Source organism: Erythrolamprus reginae, chromosome 3, assembly GCF_031021105.1.
Source record: "Erythrolamprus reginae isolate rEryReg1 chromosome 3, rEryReg1.hap1, whole genome shotgun sequence".
Lineage (NCBI taxonomy): Eukaryota > Metazoa > Chordata > Lepidosauria > Squamata > Dipsadidae > Erythrolamprus > Erythrolamprus reginae.
Window position 1 is genome coordinate 235,425,670 of NC_091952.1, and position 23,276 is coordinate 235,448,945.

The 23,276-nt window shown below is 38.1% G+C and overlaps 1 protein-coding gene across 1 annotated transcript in view; it reads right to left on the reverse strand.

Annotated features, from left to right (window-relative positions):
• CSMD3 (CUB and Sushi multiple domains 3) overlaps window positions 1-23,276 on the reverse strand; it is a 615,639-nt gene that overhangs the window by 147,237 nt on the left and 445,126 nt on the right. Inside the window, 6 exon segments of the mRNA XM_070748648.1 lie at window positions 2,881-2,985; window positions 7,651-7,747; window positions 13,003-13,127; window positions 17,270-17,473; window positions 18,727-18,822; window positions 20,798-20,911. Of these exon segments, the coding sequence (XP_070604749.1) occupies window positions 2,881-2,985; window positions 7,651-7,747; window positions 13,003-13,127; window positions 17,270-17,473; window positions 18,727-18,822; window positions 20,798-20,911 (741 nt within the window).

The window sequence follows — 23,276 nt, forward strand, 5'->3', positions numbered from 1 at the left end:
TTTCTTTCTCACGCTCTTTCTCTCTCTTGTTCTCTCTCTTGCTATCTCTTTCTCCCCCTTTCTCTCACTCTCTCTTTCTCACTTTCTCTCTATCTTGCTGTCTGTTGCTCTCACTCACTCTCGTTCTCCGTTCTGCTCAGCGGTGACGCGCGCACGCCCTGCCCGCCTCACCTTTGCGAGAGCACTTTCACCCCGGGCTCTCAGCAAGGGGGTTTGCAGGAGAGGTGGGGCCGGCGAAGGTGATATTCAATGTCGGGGGCGCACAGGCGGTTGCACGCGCTCCCTATCTCCCTGCTAACCCACTCGGAATATTCAAAATAAGAAAAGCCTTCGCCGGCAAAGGTTTTTCTTATTTTGAATACTCCGAGTGGGCTAGCAGGGAGATAGGGAGCGCGTGCAACCGCCCGTGCGCCCCCGACATTGAAGACCTCCGCTGAGAAAAGCCTTTGCCAGCATTTCCTCTCGGCGTCAAGGAGGCGCAGCGGCGGGCGGAGAGAGGGAAGGGGGGGCAGCGGCGTCCCTCCTGGCCTTGGCGGGCCGCCCGACCCTCCCCACCTCCTGCAAACGCGGCGGGCGGCGGGGGGAGAGCGAGGAGCCGGTTCCGGCGGGCGCGGGGCTTGGCTGGCTGGCGGGGGGAGCGCCGCTGGTGGTGCGGAAAGGCCAAGGGGCCCTGGTGCCACGGACCGGCTGAAAACCCCCAACGGCCCGGTGCCGGTCCGCGGACCGGCGGTTGGGGACCCTGCACTAGAACACTAAAAATTATGTTATCTATATCCTCTTCTTTTCATTTCACTTTCATCAACTGTGTGCAGTTTTGACAAATAGATGAAGTATGCAGAAATTATGAATTGTGGCTCGTCTACTTCTTAATATTGCCAGTTATTCCATGTCACTTAAATCATTGTTGAGTAAGTGAGTAGTTAACAGAGCTAGACAACTGCAAGATATATTCCATACGAAATGACTGGATCAAATATTGAGATCTATATATAATCGTGACAACTTCCTGATATTTCAAAGTGCCATTCCAGCTTTCAAACAACCAATTACTGGAACATAAAAAAAGCCAGCAAAACAGTAAAATGTAAAATAAAAGAATAGGATTGCATGTCAATGCAGGAAAATGATTTGATAATACACTTCCCCCCCCCAGAATTCCTACTTTTAAAACATCTAACAATTAAGAACATCTAGTTATATTACACAATGGAACTGTAATTGAAGAGCTTGGGGATTTTCACAGATCAAATAAATGACTACAAAATGCAAGATTATGTATCTGATTTTGTTTATACCATTTAGATACCCAGGCTCTTCTATGTATATGGAACAATGAGAAAATAACATGGATTCTTGAGAAAGCCTTTTTCTCAGGCTTCTTCAGATAAATTATAATTGTTTTTATTATAGAGCAAAAGGCTTAGATTTAGTTTCAAATATGCAAGTGGCACTATAGGAACCAAGTGAGAGTTGATTGTGCTTATATTTGATGTTACAATTGAATGCTAGGAACAGATTCTGTAACAAAGTTATCTTTTGACAAATAAACATTTAATGATAAATAAGAAACACATAAAGATCGAAGATATAAAAAAAATAAAATAGTTGCATTTTATATAGACTTCTGTAAAGCCTTTGACTGAGTGGTTCATTATAAGTTATAAGAAACCAAAATCCTATTGCATCTCTCGATCCCTACATGACTGGATAACTGCTTTCCTGTCAAACAGACAACAATAGGGACCACCCTATCTAATCCCGTTCCTGTTAACAGCGGTGTACCCCAAAGTTTTATCCAAAGAAAAAAATAATATTGGATGAAACCAGAAACATTTTTATTGGGAATATTGCCTGAAACCTATAAAAAATGCCATACTTAATACATGTGATAACCGTTGCAAGAATAAAATATGCTCAAAGTTGGGAAAATAAATATATACTATCAGAAGGAAACTTGATTAGAAAGGCCTTAGAGTGTGCCAAAATGGATAAACTTACAAAGGAAATACAAAAAAAAAGAAGATGAAAGAGAGTATTATAAAGTATGGGAAGAGTGGCATGAGTCAAAAAGGGTCAAAAAATAAGAGAATAATGTAAGAAAGGGGATAATGGAGTTACTAGATGGTAGCAAACATAAATGAATAAAAGAGAAATAGTAAATAAGGTAGAAATAGAGTACACTATTATATGATGTATACAAATAGAATTGTGAAATATAAGTACTTGTATGTAACTGAAATGAAAAATTGAAAAGGAAAAATTGTAAACCTTAAAATGTTTAGCGACATGCAATTACTATAAAGAAGGAAAATTTATAATTTTCCATGTTTATTTTTAACTTTAAAAATGTTCAATATTTTTTTTTTTAAAAAAAGATTGGTCATTCAAAATCGACATCCTTTCTCCCCCTACTTCAAAGAATCAATAGAGGCAAGTTAAGCCGAATTCCATTGATCAGCTGGAATTATCCCAGAATGATTCATTTTTTTCTGCCTTTCTTTCAAAGTGCTTGATGTTCACAGATATTTTTAATACTGACCTATTTATTTTCCCCTTTTCTCCTTTTTCATTTTTGAATACTTTAGCAACTAATATCCTGAATTCTCAATCCTAATGACTACAGATTCTGGGATTCTTTGTAGGGGTTAGGATCATTGTGGTGAAATATTTATATTTTGTTATTCATGAATTTAATTCTTTATCTATAATAAAACAATACATAATTAAAGCCATAATAATTGTATCAAAATTCACTATTTTACGAAATTATCATTCCCAATCTTTCAACAGAACCAACATTTAATTTCTTGAAGTGTAAATATCTTCATTTTCAAAGTCATTAGGTCTATCTAGTGGCAATATATATTGCAATTACATTACCTGTGTACTCTAAATGAAAGCCGGCAGCCGATACACTAATATCTGACTGAAAATTTAAGTACAAATTGTTGGATGTACTGTTAAGAAGTGGAGGTATTGTGGTTCCTGGGGAAGAAAAAGAAGTTTCCAGGTTATTAATCTGCAATTAATTCTGCTATTTATCTCCACATTTCACAGTTTTATCTATAAATATAAGCAATGTCTCAGTTTACCATTTATATCAATTTCAAAAGAATGCTGTTAGATAGTTTTTAGACAGTTTTTGCTCCGCTATAAAACAACCATAGAATCCAGTCAATCACCTTGGTTCTTAGTGACTGAGATTTCCTTTCTTTTCAAGTTAAGCAAAGTTTAGAAAGCAATTAGTAAATTAAAAAATTGTAAAGCATGAGACAAAAGTGAAAATAAAATACATCATTCATAATTCTTCTCCATATCAACTAGACACAAGAACAGTTTTTTTCTGAACGCCATCACTCTACTAAACAAATAATTCCCTCAACACTGTCAGACTTTCTACTAAATCTGCACTTCTATTCTACTAGTTTTTCTCATCATTCCTATCACCCATTTCCTCCCATGTTGACTGTATGACTGTAACTTGTTGCTTATATCCTAAGATTTTTATTTATATTGCTTCTTCATTGCTTATTTGACCCCTATGACAATCATTGTGTCGTACCACATGATTCTTGACAAATGTATATTTTATTTTATGTACGCTGAGAGCATATGCACCAAGACAAATTCCTTGTGTGTCCAATCACACTTGGCCAATAAAATTCTATTCTATTCTATTCTATCATTCTGTCTTTCAAACTATAATAGCTTCCACCACACCTATGAAGATCTTATTAAGCCCATCTATCTATGTCTTTTTCAGTCTTCCCATTCTCTTGATATATTTGCATGTAGTCCTCGACTTACAACAGTTCACTTAAAATTTGAGTTACGACCATTTTTCAGAATTGTGACCTTTGTAGCATCTTCATGATCATGCGATCAAAATTCAGATGCTTGGCAACTGGTTCATATTTATTTATGACCGTTGCTGTGTCCCAGGGTCATGTGATCACCTTTTGTGACCTTCTGACAAGAAATATCAATGGAGAAAACAGATTTCCTTAACAACTGGATTACTAACTTATCGACTGCATATGATTTACTTTACAACTGTGGCAGGAAATGTTGTAAAATGGGGCAAAACTCACTAAATAAATGTCTCAGTTAACAACATAAATTTTCCACTGTCTTCACTGTGGTCATAAGTTGAAGACTACCTGTACTATTTTTTCCCCATATGTTTGCTTTGCAATTCAATCCTTTGTAATACAATCATCATTTATGTGATCAAATCTTCAACTTGTTTCCTTCATATTGCAACCTATTTTCATGTTCTTATGTACGTATGCACGTGGAGAGTAGTATGGTGGTCTAGAGCAGTGTTTTTCAACCAGTGTGCCGTGAGACATGGTCAAGTGTGCCGCAAAGCTCAGAGAGAGAAAGAAAGGAAGAGAGAGAGAAAGAAAGAGAAAGAAAGCAAGAGAGAGAGAGAAAGAAAGCAAAAGAGAGAAAGAGCGAGCAAGAGAGAAAGAAAACAAGATAGAGAGAAAGAGAACAAGAGAAAGAAAGCAAGAGAGAGAGAGAGAGAAAGAGAGGGAGGGAGAGAAAGAGAAAGACATAGAGGGAGGGAGGGAGGGAGAGAGGGAGAGAGAAAGAGAGCAAAAAAGAGAGGAAGGAAGAGAAAGAAAGAGGGATGGAGAGAGAAAGATAGAGAAAGGAAGGGAGAGAAAGAGGGAGAGAGAAATAGAGCGAAAGGGAGGAAGAGAGAGAGAGAGAATTTTTTTGTCCAAACTTTTTTTTAGACCCCCCCCCCCCTGCCCTGCTGAATGTGCCCCAGGGTTTCGTAAATGTAAAAAATGTGCCGCGGCTCAAAGAAGGTTGAAAATCACTGGTATAGAGGTAGAGATCTTGCCTCATAATCAAGAGGCTGTGAGTTTAATCCTAGGTAGAGGCAGATAATTTTCTCTCTGGGCTCAATGAGATTATATCTATTGAACAAAACTCCACAATGGTGACAGGAAGGGCATCTGGCAATTAAACACTCTGCTAGCTCCATTCAGTTGCCCAGACTCCACCCTGCAAGAGATTTTGGGGTCCTTAAAAAATTATGGTTATGTACCCATGCACGTACATATGAATTTTTCACATTTTTTAAACTGGCAATCTCCCAATGTTCGGCAACCATTCGTTTTCATCCACCCTCCTTGTTTATCACACATAGTTCTTAAATGCTTTGTTCCAAATAAACTCAATGTACTTCCACACAAAGGAGAAAGAAACATGCTCTTAACTCAGCCATTCCAGTTCTTTCTGTATGTATGCTTCACAACAGACACCTATTACTTACTATTGCTCTACTATTATTCCACTAGTCAGTCTGCCTATTATTGGATCCTTGTTGTATACTTTAATTATGCCAGATTCATGAAAACACATGCCCAAATTGCACTGCATGCACAAATTAATTTATACACACTCACAATCAAAGCAAACTTGCACTGTGGAGTTTATCTATGCATTACACCTACATTTAAAATGTATAGCACCACAGGAAAGGTTAATTAGAGGAAATAATGTTTAAAATAAAAGTTATAGTAAGTCTTCATAAGATCAGCAGTTTTGCTATTTGTTCTGTCTCCTTGCTTAGTCCCCTAAGTTACAATTTTAATTATTCCTTGCAGCATTTTTCTGTAGTGTTAACATAAAAATCAACTGGAATATGGCTTCCAGGCGTAACTGCTGCTACCAACTGTGGTCACCATAAATAGCTACTGAAGTGCGTAGATGGACCAGAAAGTTGGGATTTCTAAAGGCAATCTATTATTGTCCTCTAAATTGAGAATCCATTGTTATCGTGAATACTTTGGTTGGCAATACTGAAACTTTCTGACACCAGCATTCCTTAACAGTTTAAAAAAAGGTTAAAAGTAAAGCAGAACAATTCAGAAGGAAGTGATGTAATAAAATACAGTAGAGTAGGGTAGGGTAGGGTGTTCTGTCTGGGTCACTCCAGAAGCCAATACCAACCCAAAAAGAGAAACCAGGCACACTGGTAAAAGGCAAAGGCAGTTTTATAAAATTCAAGAAAAACACAGGTAACAGAAAATGTCCTTACACACAGGAAAATGCTGTATCTTCAGATATATCCACGAAGGCAAAAGTCCATGCAGCAATACAGAATTCTTGCTGCCAAGCCGAGGCTGTAGATAGCAGACCTACACCTCCCATGGGTCTTCCAAAGCTGCTGGGCCACAAGCAAGGAACAGAGACGCCGAGAAACAAGACAGGATAACGCAACCCCAAACTGATAACACTCCACATGGCTTCAAGGGCTTGCCTGCCTTTTAAACCCTGCTAAGGAGGACCACACCCAAACCCAGCTGTTCCTAATTCAGTGCTGATAATACTTCTTTAATTGCTCCTTTCTTTGATCTGACCGTCTCTGTCGCATGTCAATGACGGCTTGAGCTCCAAACTACTGGCTTAATGACTCCAAACTACTGGCTGGGGAGAGCCCCCCCCCCCCCCCCCCGGGGCTCTCATGCTGTTCTCCTTCATCCCATTCCTGATTTTCCTCTCCCCCGTCCGACTGTTCAGCCCCCTCCTCTTCGCTGTCATCCTCCTCCGGGCATGGAGCCAGCAGAGACAAGGCCGGTCCCTGAGCAGCCTCAGGCTGAACCACAACATAGGGTAGGATAGGGCAGGGCAGGGCAGGGCAGAGCAGAGCAGAATAGAATAGAACAGAACAGAATAACAGAGTTGGAAGGGACATTGGAGGCCTTCCAGTACAACCCCCTGCTCTTAGAAATCCCATACCACCTCAGACAAAATATTGATGACAAACATTTTTGCAATAAGAGTTGAAAGCTTAACGAAACAACAATAGGTTTTCCATAAAGTGAAAGGGCATTGGAAGCACATTAAAATTTTGGAAAGCATAGATAGCTTTAAAAAGGAAAAAAAAAAGAAATTTAGCATAGCACAAAGGTGTCTAAACTAGCTGAAGAAGCTGATAGCTTCAGCTGTTTGTAAGATCTACGGAAAAGTCACGGCCGATCTAGCATGCAAATTACTATTATTCTATTTTTCTTTTATTATCTTCTTCCACCTACATACAAAGTAAATAATGACGCTTAGGAGAAAAACAGGAAGAATAAAAAGCGGAGGAAATACAAGGTCACGACTTAATTTGAAGAGAAAGTGAATGAACAGTGGGATAATTAAATGACTCAAAGTTATATAAAAGCTTTGTGTTAAGAAAGTTGTTTGGTACCATATTTAACAAACCTTGCCTTTTTATAATAACATTCAATTTTCACTCAGCTTATATACCACTGCATCCTTAAGACCCACTTTTTTTTAAAAAAAATGTCCATTACTAATCTAATTCAAACTTCCTTGCATTCAAAATATATTACATGAATGTCAGTCAGTGTTGTGTTCGTTTCCTGTAATACAGAAATACTGTTTTGGCAGATGGTAATAAAATCAGTTTCAGTACCGTCAAAATTTTATGGTGGTACTAGATAATGAAGCTATCATGAATCAGAGATATAACTTGTTCTGTAAAATGATGCATTTCAACATCTTTATACATTACATGAATGTGATGTAAGATATTTTATACTTGGCATTCATTCCTAGCACACAAGCTGATGTTCTGCCACAAAATGGAATATCAGACAAAAAGTTATTATTTCCATTCACCTGAGTAGCTTCCAAGTCTTGGCGCGTTGTTATCAGCACCGTCATAAAAATCTAAAGAGTCCCAGTTATGCTCTGTTGCAAAACTGATCACTTGCACCTATTAAGGACAGAGACATAGGGCAAAGTTACAAGACAATATGGATTTGGTCTACTTCATATTATAGTGTCAGAAATGATTCAGTAGTGGAAGGTTGGTTCAGGTTTACAGTATGCATTTCCACTAAACATTGGATTTCAACCAAATATATTTCCCAATTGACCTCATTCACAATAATGATTGTAATCATTGAATTCCCCTCCCCTCCATACACACACACACTACTCAATGGCGGAAAACAGAGATGCTATAATTAGCTATGTGCCCACTGTATTTACTTCTTGGTTAGTGGGATTTGAGTAATAGCTAGTTTGCTTGACTGTACAGTTAGACTGTACAGGTAGACTGTACAGTTACAATGATTATAGAATGGGCACTTTATGGCCTCTATAGCATTATCACTTCCCACAGTCATATGGCCATATGTCAGATTCAGGCAGGGATTGGTGTAACCCAAATAGAGACAGAACGGGTATGATCTGTACCCTGTTGGTGAAGGAATTCTGGCTAGCAATATCCAGGAGAAGAGCCTATGTCAGTGATGGTGAACCTATGGTACAGGTGCCACTGGTGGCATTCGAAGCCATATCTGCTGGCACATGAACCGTTGCCCTAGCACAGTTCCAACATGCATGTCAGTGCCAGCCATCTGAATTTTGGCTCTCAGAGGCTCTGGGAGTGTGTTTTTAGCTTCCAGAGAGCCTCCAGAGGGATAGGGGAGGGCGTTTTTACCCTCCCCAAGCAGGGAAGCCTTTGGAGCCTGAGAAGGGAGAAACATGAGCCTACTGGGCCCACCAGAAGTTGGGAAACAGGCCATTTCTCCCCAGGCATTGAATTATGGGTGTGGGCATTCGTTCAGGCGTGATAGCGTGCACACGCTCTTTTGGCACCCAAGGAAAAAAAGGTTCACCATCACCGGCCTATGTCATCGCTTCCACTCTTCAGAACATCATGCCCCTTGAAGCGAGATCCACAACAACCTTCTTGGCTTTCTGCAGGGATCTAAAAATTGGGTGTGCTGATAGTTCTGGCGGTATTCAAAACTTGAAGTGTGAGTGGATTAAAAAAAGATTCCATCTCGTCTCTATTCTATATTGATTTCTTCCTTAGCTATCTTTGTTGATTTTAATGTTACTGTTTAATGTTTCAAGGTTTTGTTTTGTCATTTTAATCTTATTGTATATAAACCGGGAGTGAAATTAAGCAGGTTCTGACAGGTTCTGGAGAATCAGTAGCAGAAATTTTGAGTAGTTTGGAGAACTGGCAAATACCACCTCTGGCTGGCCCCAGAGTGGGGAGGAAATGGAGATTTTGCAGTATCCTTCCCCTGCCACGCCCACTAAACCATGCACACAGAACCGGTAAGGATTTTTTAAAAAAATTTCACCCTGATTTAAACCAACTCCAACCAAGTATATTTCAAATATTGCCTCCAGTTCTAGATATCACACTTTTAGAAGCATTCAGAGAAGTGGGAACAAGTTCTTTAAAGACAGGAAGATAAACCAGAGTTAGAAATTATATCATCTGAGAAGGAGGAATTGGGCATGCTTAGCCATGAGAAGATAAGATTAAGATGGAATATGGCAATGTTCTTCAAGTATCTGAAAAGTAAACTCACAGAAGAAATTCAAAACATTTCAGGAACAATGGGCTTAAGTTACAGATAGTCAGATGTTGAGTAAATGTTAGAAAAATCTTCCTAACCTCAGAAGAATTATGAAGATAATGATGGATTCTCATTCAATAGAAATCAAAGGGAATCTAGAGATCAATCATCTATTAAAGTTTATTCATTCTGGTAGACACAACTTCCCTTCTTTACATTCCAGTAGAGAAGCGTTAGCTGAGGATGGACCCCAGCAAAGGTCTGAAAGCTCATAAGGCTCAACTGGCCTAGATTGGATCCTGCAAAGTTACATCCATTTGTATTTCTTCATATGGCAGAGGGGTAATCTAATAGTCCCTCTTGAGTTTATAATTTTATTATTCAAATGTTGGGAAATGTAGAATAATTAAATATTATATAAACCAATGATCAACCAAAGTACTAAATATAGTTATAAAGGAGAAGGTCATACATCATTGTTTTTGCATATTTCCTTTACTTCCATCATTAAGACACATTATGTCTGAGATGACCAGGCTGAACCGAGGAAGGAGCCAAATACATAATTTTGTAAAAAGGGTAACGTTGAAATAAATCTTTATACTCATTTGACCTGCCTGAATCTTCTGATTTCCTCAGCGCTTGACACATATGGAAGTTCAATGTGGCCAGTACTGTGTCCACATACCAATGCTCTTAAACTAAGGATGCCTGATATAATTTGAATTTTAATAGAATTGGTTGATAATTAGATAAATGGCTTAAAATATTGCAGATACCACCTTGTTTTCCCATTGTCAGTTAATTAACTTCTCAAAACTAAATTAAACATGGTTCAAAGGCCTTTGCATCACTATGATAAAAAAATACTCGCTTCATTCCTGGTTTAGTTGTTATCATAAGTGCAGTTAAGACAAGGTTACAAATCTCTAGTGCTGTTTGAACTCTTGGATGAAAAAAAATTATAGCAAACAAGCCAATTCTCACTATGAGAGAATTCTGAACATGTGTGTGTGTGTGTAACTGCTAATGCAGCAGATAATATAGTTTCTTAGAGAAGCCACTGTATAATCAAATGAGAAAAAGTAACCAGCTGCTATAAAACAATATATACAAAGAGTCCATGTGACACACTACCATATGCTTTGACTACTAGTAGTTCTGCAACAATGGCTTTCCAAACAAAGTAATTTAATGAGTGATTCATGTCACTCATTAAAGATGTGCACATCTTAACTGCTATAAATTAAGATCATTAATTATCTTCTCTATTTATTCAATGTTAACACATTTCATATGCTTTCTCATAAACGTTTTCCAAATCTATAAGATATAACATGTTATTTATGTAGGCATGCATGTCTTGAAGATGTGCAGAGATTTGGATTTGATGGGCAAACTCTGAGTTAGGAACATATGCTCATGTGTATGTAGCACCTAAATCAGCTAGGTCTCTTTCTGTGTAATTAGAATTTCCATATGCAGATGACACACAAAAACACAGATCAGTAGTGGGTTCTAAAACCCCTTTACTACTTATTTGTACATGTGTGTTAGCGTCCCAAGTGGGTGCGCAGAGCCTTTTCACCATTGGCGCTACTAGTTTTTAGAACCGGGCTGAATCGGGAGCAAACCCACCGCTGACACAGATACATACACATATATGCATGTAAGTCTATTTCAGTGGTGGCAAACCTTTTTTTCCTTGGGTGCCGAAAGAGCATGAGTGCGAGTGCCCATACCCATAATTCAATGCTTGAGGATAGAGAAAACAGCTTTTCCCACCTCCCAGAGATCCTCTGGAGGCCAGAAACAACCTGGTTCCCAACTTCTGGTGGGTCCAGTGGGCTCATGTTTTGCCCTCCCCAGGCTCCAAAGGCCTCCCTGGATTTGGGGGAGGGTAAAAATGCCCTCTTTCATACCCCTGGAGGCACTCTGGAAGTCAAAAAAGTCCTCCCAGAGCCTCTGTGTGAGCAAAAAAATCAGCTGGTCGGCACACATATGCATATTGGAGCTGAACTAATGTAATGGCTCACGTGCCAGCAGATATGGCTCTGCATGCCACCATCACTGGTCTATCTCATAGGCAATGTTGTGGTCTGCGAGTGGAGAGGCAACTGCCTTTGTAGGCTGATATGAGTGAAGAGGAAGAACAGCTGTGGCCTGTTCCAGATGCGCGTATTCTCAGAGCAGTTAGGGGAGATGAACAACGGAGGACAAGGAGTCAACTCAGGAAGCAAAGCACACATGGATGTTAAATGGCCCCTGCCTGGCTGGAGAATAAATACTGTAGAAGGAAAGGGGAGTGGTTGTAGTAGGAGACAACCGTTCATATTTCTGAAGATTTTGCTCATTGCATTTTATGCCACAAAGACTGCTTGCCAGAATTTAATTTGCAGCCTTTCGGCTGGGAGCTCACAGCCTTGCAATTATTGCAAGGAACTAATAAGATCTGTACTGTAGTCAGGGGTGGGCAGCAGGCAGGACTGGGTGGAGCACAGTTCCACTGGCAGAAATGAAGATGTTTGCCCAGCTCCAGCTGATCAGTGGCAGTCACTTCCTGGATTACTGTTCTCGGCTCGGCTCTCCTTTTTTCCCTTGCTGCTGCATCTGCACTCCTTGCTTTTTTCCTCTTTCCTCCTTCCTAGCCTCGGACAAGCTTCCCTCTCTCATGCCCCGCTCCCCTCCAGCCTCACGCAGCCACCTCCTGCCTGAGGTGCAAGCAAAAGGCATGGGTAGAAGCGGCACCTGCAGCATTTATGCTTCTGTTCACCTAGCTACCCAGCCTGAGGCGGGGGGGGGGGCACCCAGGAAGGAGAACGCAGGAAATGTGAAGCAAATTATCACCCCAGCGAGCGACACTGGTAAGGTTGTAAGTCGAAGACTTAACAGTTCACTTGAACAATGATGATCTTTCAAGCCACTCCCACCTGATCACATGGCCAGCAAGCCACTCCTACCCAGTCGCATGACCATTAAGTCACACCCACAGTGTGGCAGTAAAACTTTTGGCTGCCCATTACTGACTGTAGTTAATTCCTTGAAGCACTATTGCCTGGACTTTTCGGTGGATGAATGCAATTAATTCCCAAGACATAAATAAAGATGAGTTTTTTTGTGACAAGGAGTCTGTTTCTTGATTTTGCTAAGGCTGGATCAGAAGAGGCATTGCAAATGTCTCTGGGAAAGAAAGGTTATAAATGTGACATCATTGTCCCATCTGGCTTAGTCATTACCATAATATCTATATGAATGAGGGTTAAATTTTGTGCCTATATCACAGATGGAGAAATTAGGCATGTCATATTTTCTGTAAGTTCTCTACAAATCACTTTCTTATCCATTAAGCATATGTATTACTCATAATAGAAGAGGGAGGTAGATAGAGATATTCTATCGAAAGGAATAAAATATCCTTCATTTTTCTGATAATGAACAGTAAAAAAAAAACATTTTCCAAATAATGCAGACATAAAACACTAAAGCAGGATTTAAAAATTGGAAGGAACTGCAAAAATAAGAGGGGAAAAAGGCACAAAATATCTTTGTTTATGAGTGAACCAAATATAGTCCTGCTAAATTTTTAAATCCCTTAATGGCAAATGCTATTAACGTTTGTACAGATTAAAAGCATCTGTATTTTTACCTGTATCCCAGCTCCTTCTGGCACTGTGATCTTCCACACACAATTCAGATTGTTGTCATATGGCTCAGGATATCCCGGAGACAAAATTGTTCCTTTACGTTTAGTTAAAATACCTCCACAGGGCACTGGAAGCAGATACATTAACTATGGAAATGGTTCATATATCAAAACAGATATGCAATGCAATAAAAGCTTACATAACTATAACCATCAACAATCTGAATAGTTTTACAATGCAATTCTAGAATTCAAGACAGACCTGAGGAAAGAAATATGAAGCAAATAAACTGCTAAAGAAATAAAGCCTTGACATAACAGAATCTCAGTTCCAAATATTTAAAACATATTAAATTACTTCGAAACATTTTTAATTGAGAAATTTGGATGTAATTATTTATAGATAATTACATAATTCATTATGTAGTTGTTCTAGCTGAACAATTAGGCAAAAAATGATAACTGAAAATTTGACCTAATATCAAATGACACTTGGATGTACTTATAGCTTTCCCTATTAAAAAGACACCTATTATTTAAAAATAAAATAAAATTCAGAAGCAACTTTGAGAAATTCTGGAGAGGATATCAAAGGAATGGTAGTTCCCTGTAGACAACCAGCCCATTCATATGTCTCAGGCATAATCTACAATGTCAGAGCTATACAGAATTTGTGGAGAACCACATAAATGATTTAAAACAGGAAAGTGGCAGTTAGCAAAATGTGATTTAAGCCCAAGGAAAAAAAAAGAAAACTCCACCTTCAGACTTAATTATTTTTGTTAGGAGAGAGAGGGCTTGGAAGTGCTGTCAAGTTTTTTAAGGGTGTAGGACAGGAAAGGAAAAAATATTGCACTGAAATATTGGGACCATTGATAAAGATTAAAGTAGCAGTGGGTTGCTTCTGGTTTGGCCTAGTTCTAAGAACTGGTAGCACCTGCAGAGGGACCCTCTACCCACCTACCCAGCATGCTCCGCCCACCTACTCCTGAGATGTTTCTGCACATGTGCAGAAGTGTCACATGCATGTGCGAGCGCAAATCAGTAGTAAAGGGTTTTACTACTGATTTCTGGATCAAAGAAATAATGAAATCTTGCCCATATAGGTGTTTCTAAGATACATTCATTGCAACTGTTACATTCATTTTTCAAGGTCCTCTCTGTGGTTCTCTATGATTCCATGTAGTCCTGAGACTTCAGGTTATGTTCCTTGGCACAGAAGATTTATAGAACATCTGAATTATCAGCCAAGTCTGAAAGCTGGGCCATTAACCTCAGTCAACAAAGAGGGAGGTTATCAAGATTTAGTTCTGTTACCATAAATATTTATTTGGGTTATCTAGACTGGGAAATTCTTGTTCTGGAGATAATATTGGAGCTAATATCTAGATCTGGAGAGAACATATTATTCTGGAGATAATATCTCCCATTTCATCCTGAATTCACCCCAGAAATGAAATATGCAATAATACACACTAATTCAATGGGAATTGGAGTGAGATCCTAATGTAAGGTGACTAGATTTTAACATTGGTAAAGTGGGACTCCATTGAGGGTGGGTGGGGCGGGGTGGGTGTGTGTCTTGATTAAAAATTTGGTCTATATGGAGCAAAAAAAATCCCTCTTTCTTTTTCTCCCTCCCTCCCTCCCTCCTTCTTTCTTTCTTTCTTTCTTTCTTTCTTCCCTCCTTCCTCTCTTTTCTCTCTCTTTATTTCTCTCTTCCTCCCTCCCTCTCTCTTTCTCTTTCTTTCTCTCTCTCCCTCCTTCCCTCCCTCTCGCTCTCTTTCTCTCTCTTCCTCCCTCCCTCCCCATTGTTTTGGTGAGTCCAGGCTCAGAAAAGGGTTGAAATCAAGAGTCCATTTTAAGGTTGTGCCCACACCATGGCTGAGTCGGAGGGGAGGGCAGAGGAAAAAGAGGAGAAGGGGGTATGGAGAAGGGGTTCCGCAATTGAGCCAGATGGGCCTTTCGCACCGAAGGAGCTGGCCAGAAGGACTGACATAGGAGGCAAAGAAAGATGAAAACCTGTCAAATACCTGGTCATGCCCAGGGAAGATGGAAAGCGACACTCCGCATGGCTCAAGGGCCAGTCTAGGGTTCGGGGCTGCCTCTTCCTTGGTTCCTCACAATGCCGGCTGCTACAGTAGCCCCCAAGCACCATCCCGAGCTCACGCTCTGCAGAATACCCCACCCCCAAGCGCTGCCTTTGACCAAACAAACTATGGTCAGCATGGCTTGGTTGGGACAGGTGTGATGGTAGGAAAAAGACCTCTCTACCAATGAAGAGGAGAAGGAAGGGCAGAATTGAATCATGCCCCTCCCATCCTGCTTTCTCCCCGTCGCAGGCCGTCCCCCTCTTCATTCCAAAATCAGAACTTTTTGAAACGCCGTGGGACGCTGGACAAATTATCAAAAAGCGGGACTGTCCTGCCAAAAGCGGGACACCTGGTCACCTTATCCTAATGAACCCTTGGAAACCTTAGGAACAATAACCCAGAAATTGAGCTTGAGAACACAGTTGTATTCTGTAGCCCATGCCATGAATGTGATGCTGAAAAACAGCTGCACAATATGTAGGGCTCAAATTACATAACTTTGAGGCCTTGAAATTTTATCAGTGATATTAATACAGCTAAATTACCCTTTGGACTTTTTCAAAACAATAATATCCATATATATTCCTTGCACACAAGATAAATATGATTTGCATCCAGCCCAGATATCTATCCCAGTGACAATAATGTTTGACCTAAATAGAAAGAATGCAATTGGGTCTTGCATTGATATTTCATGCTAAACATGAATGATACTTTCGGTCAAGCCACTAGACATTCTAATATAATCACATTAGGCTGTCATCTAAATACAGACATTCTGCTAGAGTTTTAATAGCTCGAAGAAATGATTGATGAGAAGTTTTATCAGCACTATTAGTAGCCAATATATCATTCTGGCAGAAGAGCATTATTAAGTCCTGTGGCTCATTTCATTAAATACAAATATGAGAACTTGAAGAATATGTAGAAGAAGGAAACTTATCTGAGTAATGAATACAGGAGTTACATTTTGTGGTGCACAAACTGATAAAATCTGTCAAGGACTACATGAATAAACTAAAGGTCAGTGTCACTTAAACAGTTGAAATAATTACTGGTAAAAGCAAGAGCAGACACAATGACTGATAATTAATTGATATGTGTAAGGAAACAGTGATGTATTTGCCAGTAAGCCTTAGTGCCGTGTGTAGCATTTCAATTATTAAATTCATTGTCTAACTGCATGCTTGTGTTAGAAGAGCAGTGTGCATGTGTGAATATTATTTTGGGCTTGTAAAATTATGACAATAAAATAATTTTTAATATTTAAAGAAGTTTCTATATAACAACAGGATTATAGGACTTTAATCTTTAAAGTCCTATATGGAATGAGGCCAGGTTATTTGAGAGACCGCCTCTCTCTGATTATATCTATTTGTCCCAACAGATCCAGCAGGAAAATTAGGTTGTGGGTCTTGTCTGCTAAGGAATTACAACTGAAAGGGCTTAGGAGATGAGCCTAAATTTTCATGACATCAATTCTTTGGCACATCTTCCTTTCTGAGATCAAGTTAGCCTTGTGATCTTCCAGAAATCACTTAAAACATATTTTTTACCAACAGATAAGAACATAAGAAGAACCATGCTGAATCAGGCCAAAGCCCATCGAGTCCAGCATTTTGTGTCCATTGAGCCAAAACCCATCAAGTCCAGCATTCTGTGTCACACATTAGCCCACCAATTGTATATGGGGATCTTAAGCAGAAAGAGCAGGCAAAACCCACTCTTTCCCTTGACCCCCAACAATTGGTACCAAGGGAATCCTGCCTGCCTCAACCAACATAGAGGCGGCACACAAACATATGTTTCAACAACCACTGATGCACTTGGCATCCATGAATCTGTCTAATCCTGCCTTGAAGCTATCCAGGCTGATAGCGATCACAACCTCTTCTGGAAGTGAATTCCATAAACCAAGGACCCTCTGGGTGAAGAAATACTTCCCTTTATTTGTCCTCACTTTCTTACCTATGAGCTTTAGGGAGTGCCCCCTTGTGCTAGTATTGTGTGATAGAGAAAATAATTTTTCTCTATCCACCTTTTGTATCCCATGCATGATTTTATACACTTTAATCAAGTCACGTCTTAAATGATGTCTTTCAAGGCTGAAGAGACTACATCTATGTCTCACATCATTAGACATCCTCTCTGTAAATAATCGAATTTTGGCTACTCACCAACACATGTAGGAAGGGTATCATTCCACTGTGCCAATGCATTGGGCACTGTGTCACATCTAATTGCTATTGACCCATACAGTATGTAGCCTGGATTACATTCAAAAAGAACCAATGAACCAACTGCAAATTCATTTCCAATTCTTTTTCCAAATCGTGGTTCAGGCACTGAACTGCACTGTGTTGAACTTGTTCTTGGAACCGCTAGAAAGACAGTAGAGATAATGCATATTGCTTCATGGCAGAAAATGAGATAATCCTAAATATATTTATCACAGTTTCAAATAAGAGGCTCAAATGTCTAGAAATGCAACAAAAACTCCCATTCCCATTACATAACAGAACAATTGTATAAAGCAAAATAATATGAAAAGTACCGCTTCATTGAATTAATATACAAAGCCAAATTTTTATTCCTCTGATGGGTAGATATTTAAATTGATTAGCTACATTTTTATGAATGTCTGCTCTGGTTGTCAAATTGATATTCAGATTTATAAAGGCTAAATTATAGTAGCAAATGTTAACATACAATTATTTTTAAAGTGTCTGATCCATTTACAAAAAGAGAAACAATGGAAAACTCTAATCTTATATACACTGGATTACCACTACTTTTTTCTTCATGGATAAGATTGCCTTGTCAATTCAAAGAACATGTTTTAATATTTAATAACAAAGTTAATGCTATTGCACAATACAGTGTCACTGTCTATATTCAGATATAGAAATATGTACCTGTGCAAAAGGTTAGATTGAATATTAATAGATAAAATTATAACTGAAATAGCAAAAAGGTCTTCTCATCACTTTACATTTCAATCCTTTTTAAATTATAAAAACATTACAGAAAAATGCAAAAAAAAGGGAAGAAAAAGAAGGAAGGAAGGAAGGAAGGAAGGAAGGAAGGAAGGAAGGAAGGAAGGCAATAGAAACCTTTTTTTCAGCATCCCTACTAACTTTGCAGACTTTCTGGTTAGACACAAAAAGACTTTGGGTTAAGCTTTGAGGTTCAGGTTAAGCACAAAAAGACTTTTGAGTAGATCTATGGGCTTCTGCTTAAATATCTGCTGCAACATTCGCTATAGTTTATTCAGTTTAGGCCCCAGCGCATTCCAAAACTGACATTTAGCTTTCCTATGATTCATATATTGCTATATCTCCTTCAAAATGTTAATAATGAAAACATTCAAAATAATCAGATATAACACTAATAAGGCATTTAAAAAAAAACAATCTCTGAAAGCTCAATAATAAGTGAGAAATTAGCAAATTAAATTCATTGAAACATGGTAGAGCATGGGTGTCAAACGTGAAGCATAGCATTATCATCACATGACATTTCGTGACATTTTTCATGTTTGAGGACCTGAGGTGGGTATGGCCTGCATATGATGCATCTGTCCCACAGGCTACCAGTTTGACACCCCTGTATTAGAGGTATTTATGTCTCATACCTTGGTAAACAAAGTGAAATCCTTTGGCAGTAACAGGTCCGACGGAAGTAAATCGAACAGTTATCTGGTTTCTTGAGCTCAATGGAAGGGATTCTCCTACTCAAGAAAAAAACACTGCACCTCAGAAACAATTTTCTGACAAGAATCCTACAATATAATTTGCTGAATATATCAACAATTCTTATCCTCCTGTAAATATGTTTGCAATAACAGTCTATAAAAACTAATGGTCTTTGCTTATTATTTCATTATGTACTACACTGTTTCAAACCAAACTGGTGCAATTAAAGAGAGAGAGAGATGGGGAACCATAAGTTTGTAAGTAGAGGTACATAGAAACATAGAAACATAGAAGACTGACGGCAGAAGAAGACTTCATGGTCCATCTAGTCTGCCCTTATACTATTTCCTGTGTTTTATCTTAGGATGGATATATGTTTATCCCAGGCATGTTTAAATTCAGTTCCTGTGGATTTACCAACCACATCTGCTGGAAGTTTGTTCCAAGGATCTACTACTCTTTCAGTGAAATAATATTTCCTCACATTGCTTTTGATCTTTCCCCCAACTAACTTCAGATTGTGTCCCCTTGTTCTTGTGTTCACTTTCCTATTAAAAACACTTCCCTCCTGAACCTTATTTAACCCTTTAACATATTTAAATGTTTCGATCATGTCCCCCCTTTTCCTTCCGTCCTCCAGACTATACAGATTGAGTTCATGAAGTCTTTCCTGATACGTTTTATGCTTAAGACCTTCCACCATTCTTGTACCACTGTATATTATAAGATAGTGCATAGCAGATAACTCCACCCTGCTTCTTTTGTGAAATATGGATGGCACTCTGAGAACATCTATTCACTTTACCGAATATAAGTTTGATTAGAATTTTCACCAATACTGAGGGCAGTTTGTGTCAACCAGATCTACACACAAAGGGTAGAAGCGTACTACCTCTGCCTATAATACATGAGTTCCCCCAGACTGCTTGCTTTCTCTTGGGAAGAAAGAGATAAGGTTCCATGGAGAATATTATTTAGACTATATTAAGTGAGTGCGTGTGTCAGCCCTGGTTCTCTTGTGGCTGCACAATGACTCAAATCCTTCCTCCTTGCCTGGCTGATAGTTTCCCAACATCTTGACACTGGCACAAAAGTAAAATCTGGTCTGGATTGTGAAATTCAAAATGGAATTAAATTCAGATGAAATTCCATAATATATTTTCTTTGCACAAATAGTGGTATCAATTCATGTGAACTATATTTCAGTTCAAATCTTTGTATGTCATAATCCTGTCATTAATATGCATGTAAATCATCATCACTAAGGTGTAAACTTATTATGTTCTTTTCTAAATTTAAAGCCTGTAGGCACATCTCTGGCATTTTTTTAATTACGGTAACTACAGCTTTGAGGATATTGCTAGTAGAAGAAGAGATGGATGCTCGTTGAATTTATCTCATGTTAGATGATGGAAGGAATACATTTATTTTTGTGCATGATGCTGTTCCAATAAGAACTGCATGTTATCTGTAATTAATTAAAAATAAGTTGGAATTTGTCTCTGATTAATTATGTTAAAAATTATTATCTTTGATGGGAAACTGGATTTTAGATTACAGAGAAGTGGAAGCATTGTAATATAACTATTTATTGTGCTATAGCTTTTAAAAAATCTTAAGAAATAGATGAATATTAATGACTACCCACTCTTTTATTTGTTAGAAGAGTTACAAGAACTTGTTTGAAACTGGGGAAAAAAAACATTAGAAACACATACTGGATGCATTTTATTTTCCTAATTATTCCCAAATAATTATTTCTTCACTGTATAAAAATATAGATTTTTCTCCAACCTCTGCAAAATAATTACTGATAATCTAAGGCATGCATCACATTGTTCTTCTTTCAACTGATTTCCCATAATCCCATAATAGCATCATTTTTAAAATTTATGCATTTTTCATTGTTCTTCTACGTTCAAAACCAATTATGTTCAGCAGAAGAATCTACAGTAGAAGTCACTTCGATATACAGTATAACATATTTAGGACAGTTTTATTATGAAGTACCTGAATGTGATCCTGACAGTGAAGATAATAAAGATGATTGCTGAGTTGGCCCATCATATACTTCAACCACATCATGAAGAGATGTCTGGAAAAATACAAACTGGCCAAAAACCACTAAAAGGTTCAAAAAATAAAAGAAAGGAAAAGTTTAATGAAATACTGTATGTTATTTTCAATTTATGGTCACTTACACTAAAATTATACTGATATACAAAACCATACTAGAATAGGTACATATGCAGTCTTTTTTTTCAGTTCAGTTTTCAAAGAGGATGAAAAGTAGTAGAATGAGGAATAAGTTGTTACAGATATATGTTGGGAGGGAAAATAATTAGGAAACAACATGGTTATCATATGAAATTGTACAGAGGAAGATTTGGAACACTCCTTCTAATTATGATTATATGAGCAAAGAAAAAGAAAATAAATTTTCCTAGAATCATTAGGTTAAACCGATAAAAATAAAAGTAAGAAGAAAAAATATGTGAAACATGGAACAAGGTGCAATAAGTTTTCTATTAAACAGAATCCACAATGACCTGAGAAACAGTGTGTCCATTAGATAATTGACAGCGAAGCTGAAACTAAATTAATCAAGTAAAAATAGCAAAGAGGGGATGCTCCTTTTCTCAATATTCAAATCCCATAAATAGGTTACAGACCTAATCCACATATCAAAGGATAAGGTCTGCTAACACAGAGTTAATTAAATTATGTCTCCTAGAGGAACTGTATATTCACAAGAATAAACATACCTACAAGTGTCACCCTAGAATCAGCACAACACCCCGGACAAACTCCTCCTTTAAAAAACTGCTGGTGTACCTCATTTCTCTGCAGCCTGTCTCTAAATACAAAGTGTTTAGCTTATAGAAATAAACATTTCCTCTTTCCTCACAGCTGTCTGGATCTCATTTTTATTTAATCTTTTACAGATCCAGCTCTAGTTGGAATCCCAAATTATTCTTCTGACAAAGGTTAATTAAGAATTACAAAAGGTTGGGATATAATGTTCCTACTATACAGAAATGCAATGGCCAAGACTCTATGAAAGTGAAAAGTTTTAATTGTGAGAAACTAAATTATAAAGGGACCAAAACTTCCTAAAGTCACTAAAGTTTTCTAATTTTCTAAAAGTAACTTGTAAAAAAAGTCAACTTATAAAAGAAATATCTATTATCTTTTCCAAAATGAAGAAAAAAAAATCCCATTTTCTTTTGTTTAGATCAGATTCCATCTCATTTATTGGTTCCACTTCTGGGCACTGCAAAAATGTTGGAACGGATTCAGTGAATATCAGAGAGAATAATCAGAAAACTAGAAATTAAACTCTATGCAGACATTCAAGGAAATAGCAACAAAGGCAAAGTAATAATATCATAACACATTTCAAAAACAAGAAGGGATGCAGCTTAAAAGAATCACAATTTGTGTTGCATTTGAGAGGATAAGATACAAAATAATGTATATATGTCACAGGGAAACAAATTGCAATTGAATTTTATAGGGGGGAAAAGTAGTTACAGAAGTTTGCCAAAAGAATTTATTACCCATAGTATTGGTTAGTAGAAGCTGAATGTTCAAATAGCAAGAATACTTTATATTAGATTCCCACCTTAAACGTTGTTGATTTGAACGATAGGCAAGTTATATGAAATTTGGGGCAAAGAGTTTTGGTTTTTTTCTCTGCTGCTTTCCAAAACAGTACCATACTACCGAGATAGCAATTTTGGAACAATGCAGTCCTGGGTATAATACCTTTAGCATGGTAACTATGTATAATGTATTCACAAATGAAAGTCTCTGTTTTCATAGGACCTATGAAAATCCCTATAGTCATGCTGCCAACTCAGTTGGAGAAATGCAGGCTTCAAATGGGTCAACAAATCTAACATTTTGCTAGAGAAAAACTCTTTAAAAAAAAGAAGGTACAGGAGGAACATAACTCATTCTGACTCTCTCATCAGTCAACCAAAGTTCTCTGCCCATTGAGAGTTGAGTAAAATTCAATCACCCTGCCATATTTCCCCTTTTGCTCTACTCTCTTCAGCTTTTGAATTTGTAGTTTGTACCCCCTTGCCCTGAACACTGGTGTGTGTGTATGTGGGGGGGATCAGAAACAGTATTAGATTTGTCCAGGCAAGGTCAGAATCAGAAGGGGAAACCCGAGTGTAACTGATAGACATGGAATGTTATCTCAAAAGCAATAGAAATGTATATTTAAGCAGATTAATGAAATAGGCCAGTTGGTTATGTGTACCTGCATCTGCAGGAATGCATATACAGTGATCCCTCGATTTTCGCGGTCTCGATTTTCGCGAAACGCTATATCACGGTTTTTCAAAAAATAATAATTTAAAAATACTCCACGGTTTTTTTTCTATTCCACGGTTTTTCCCACCCGATGACGTCATACGTCATCACCAAGAGTCACTTCTCTGTCCCTTTCTCTTTCTTTCCTGTCATTCTCTGCTTCAAT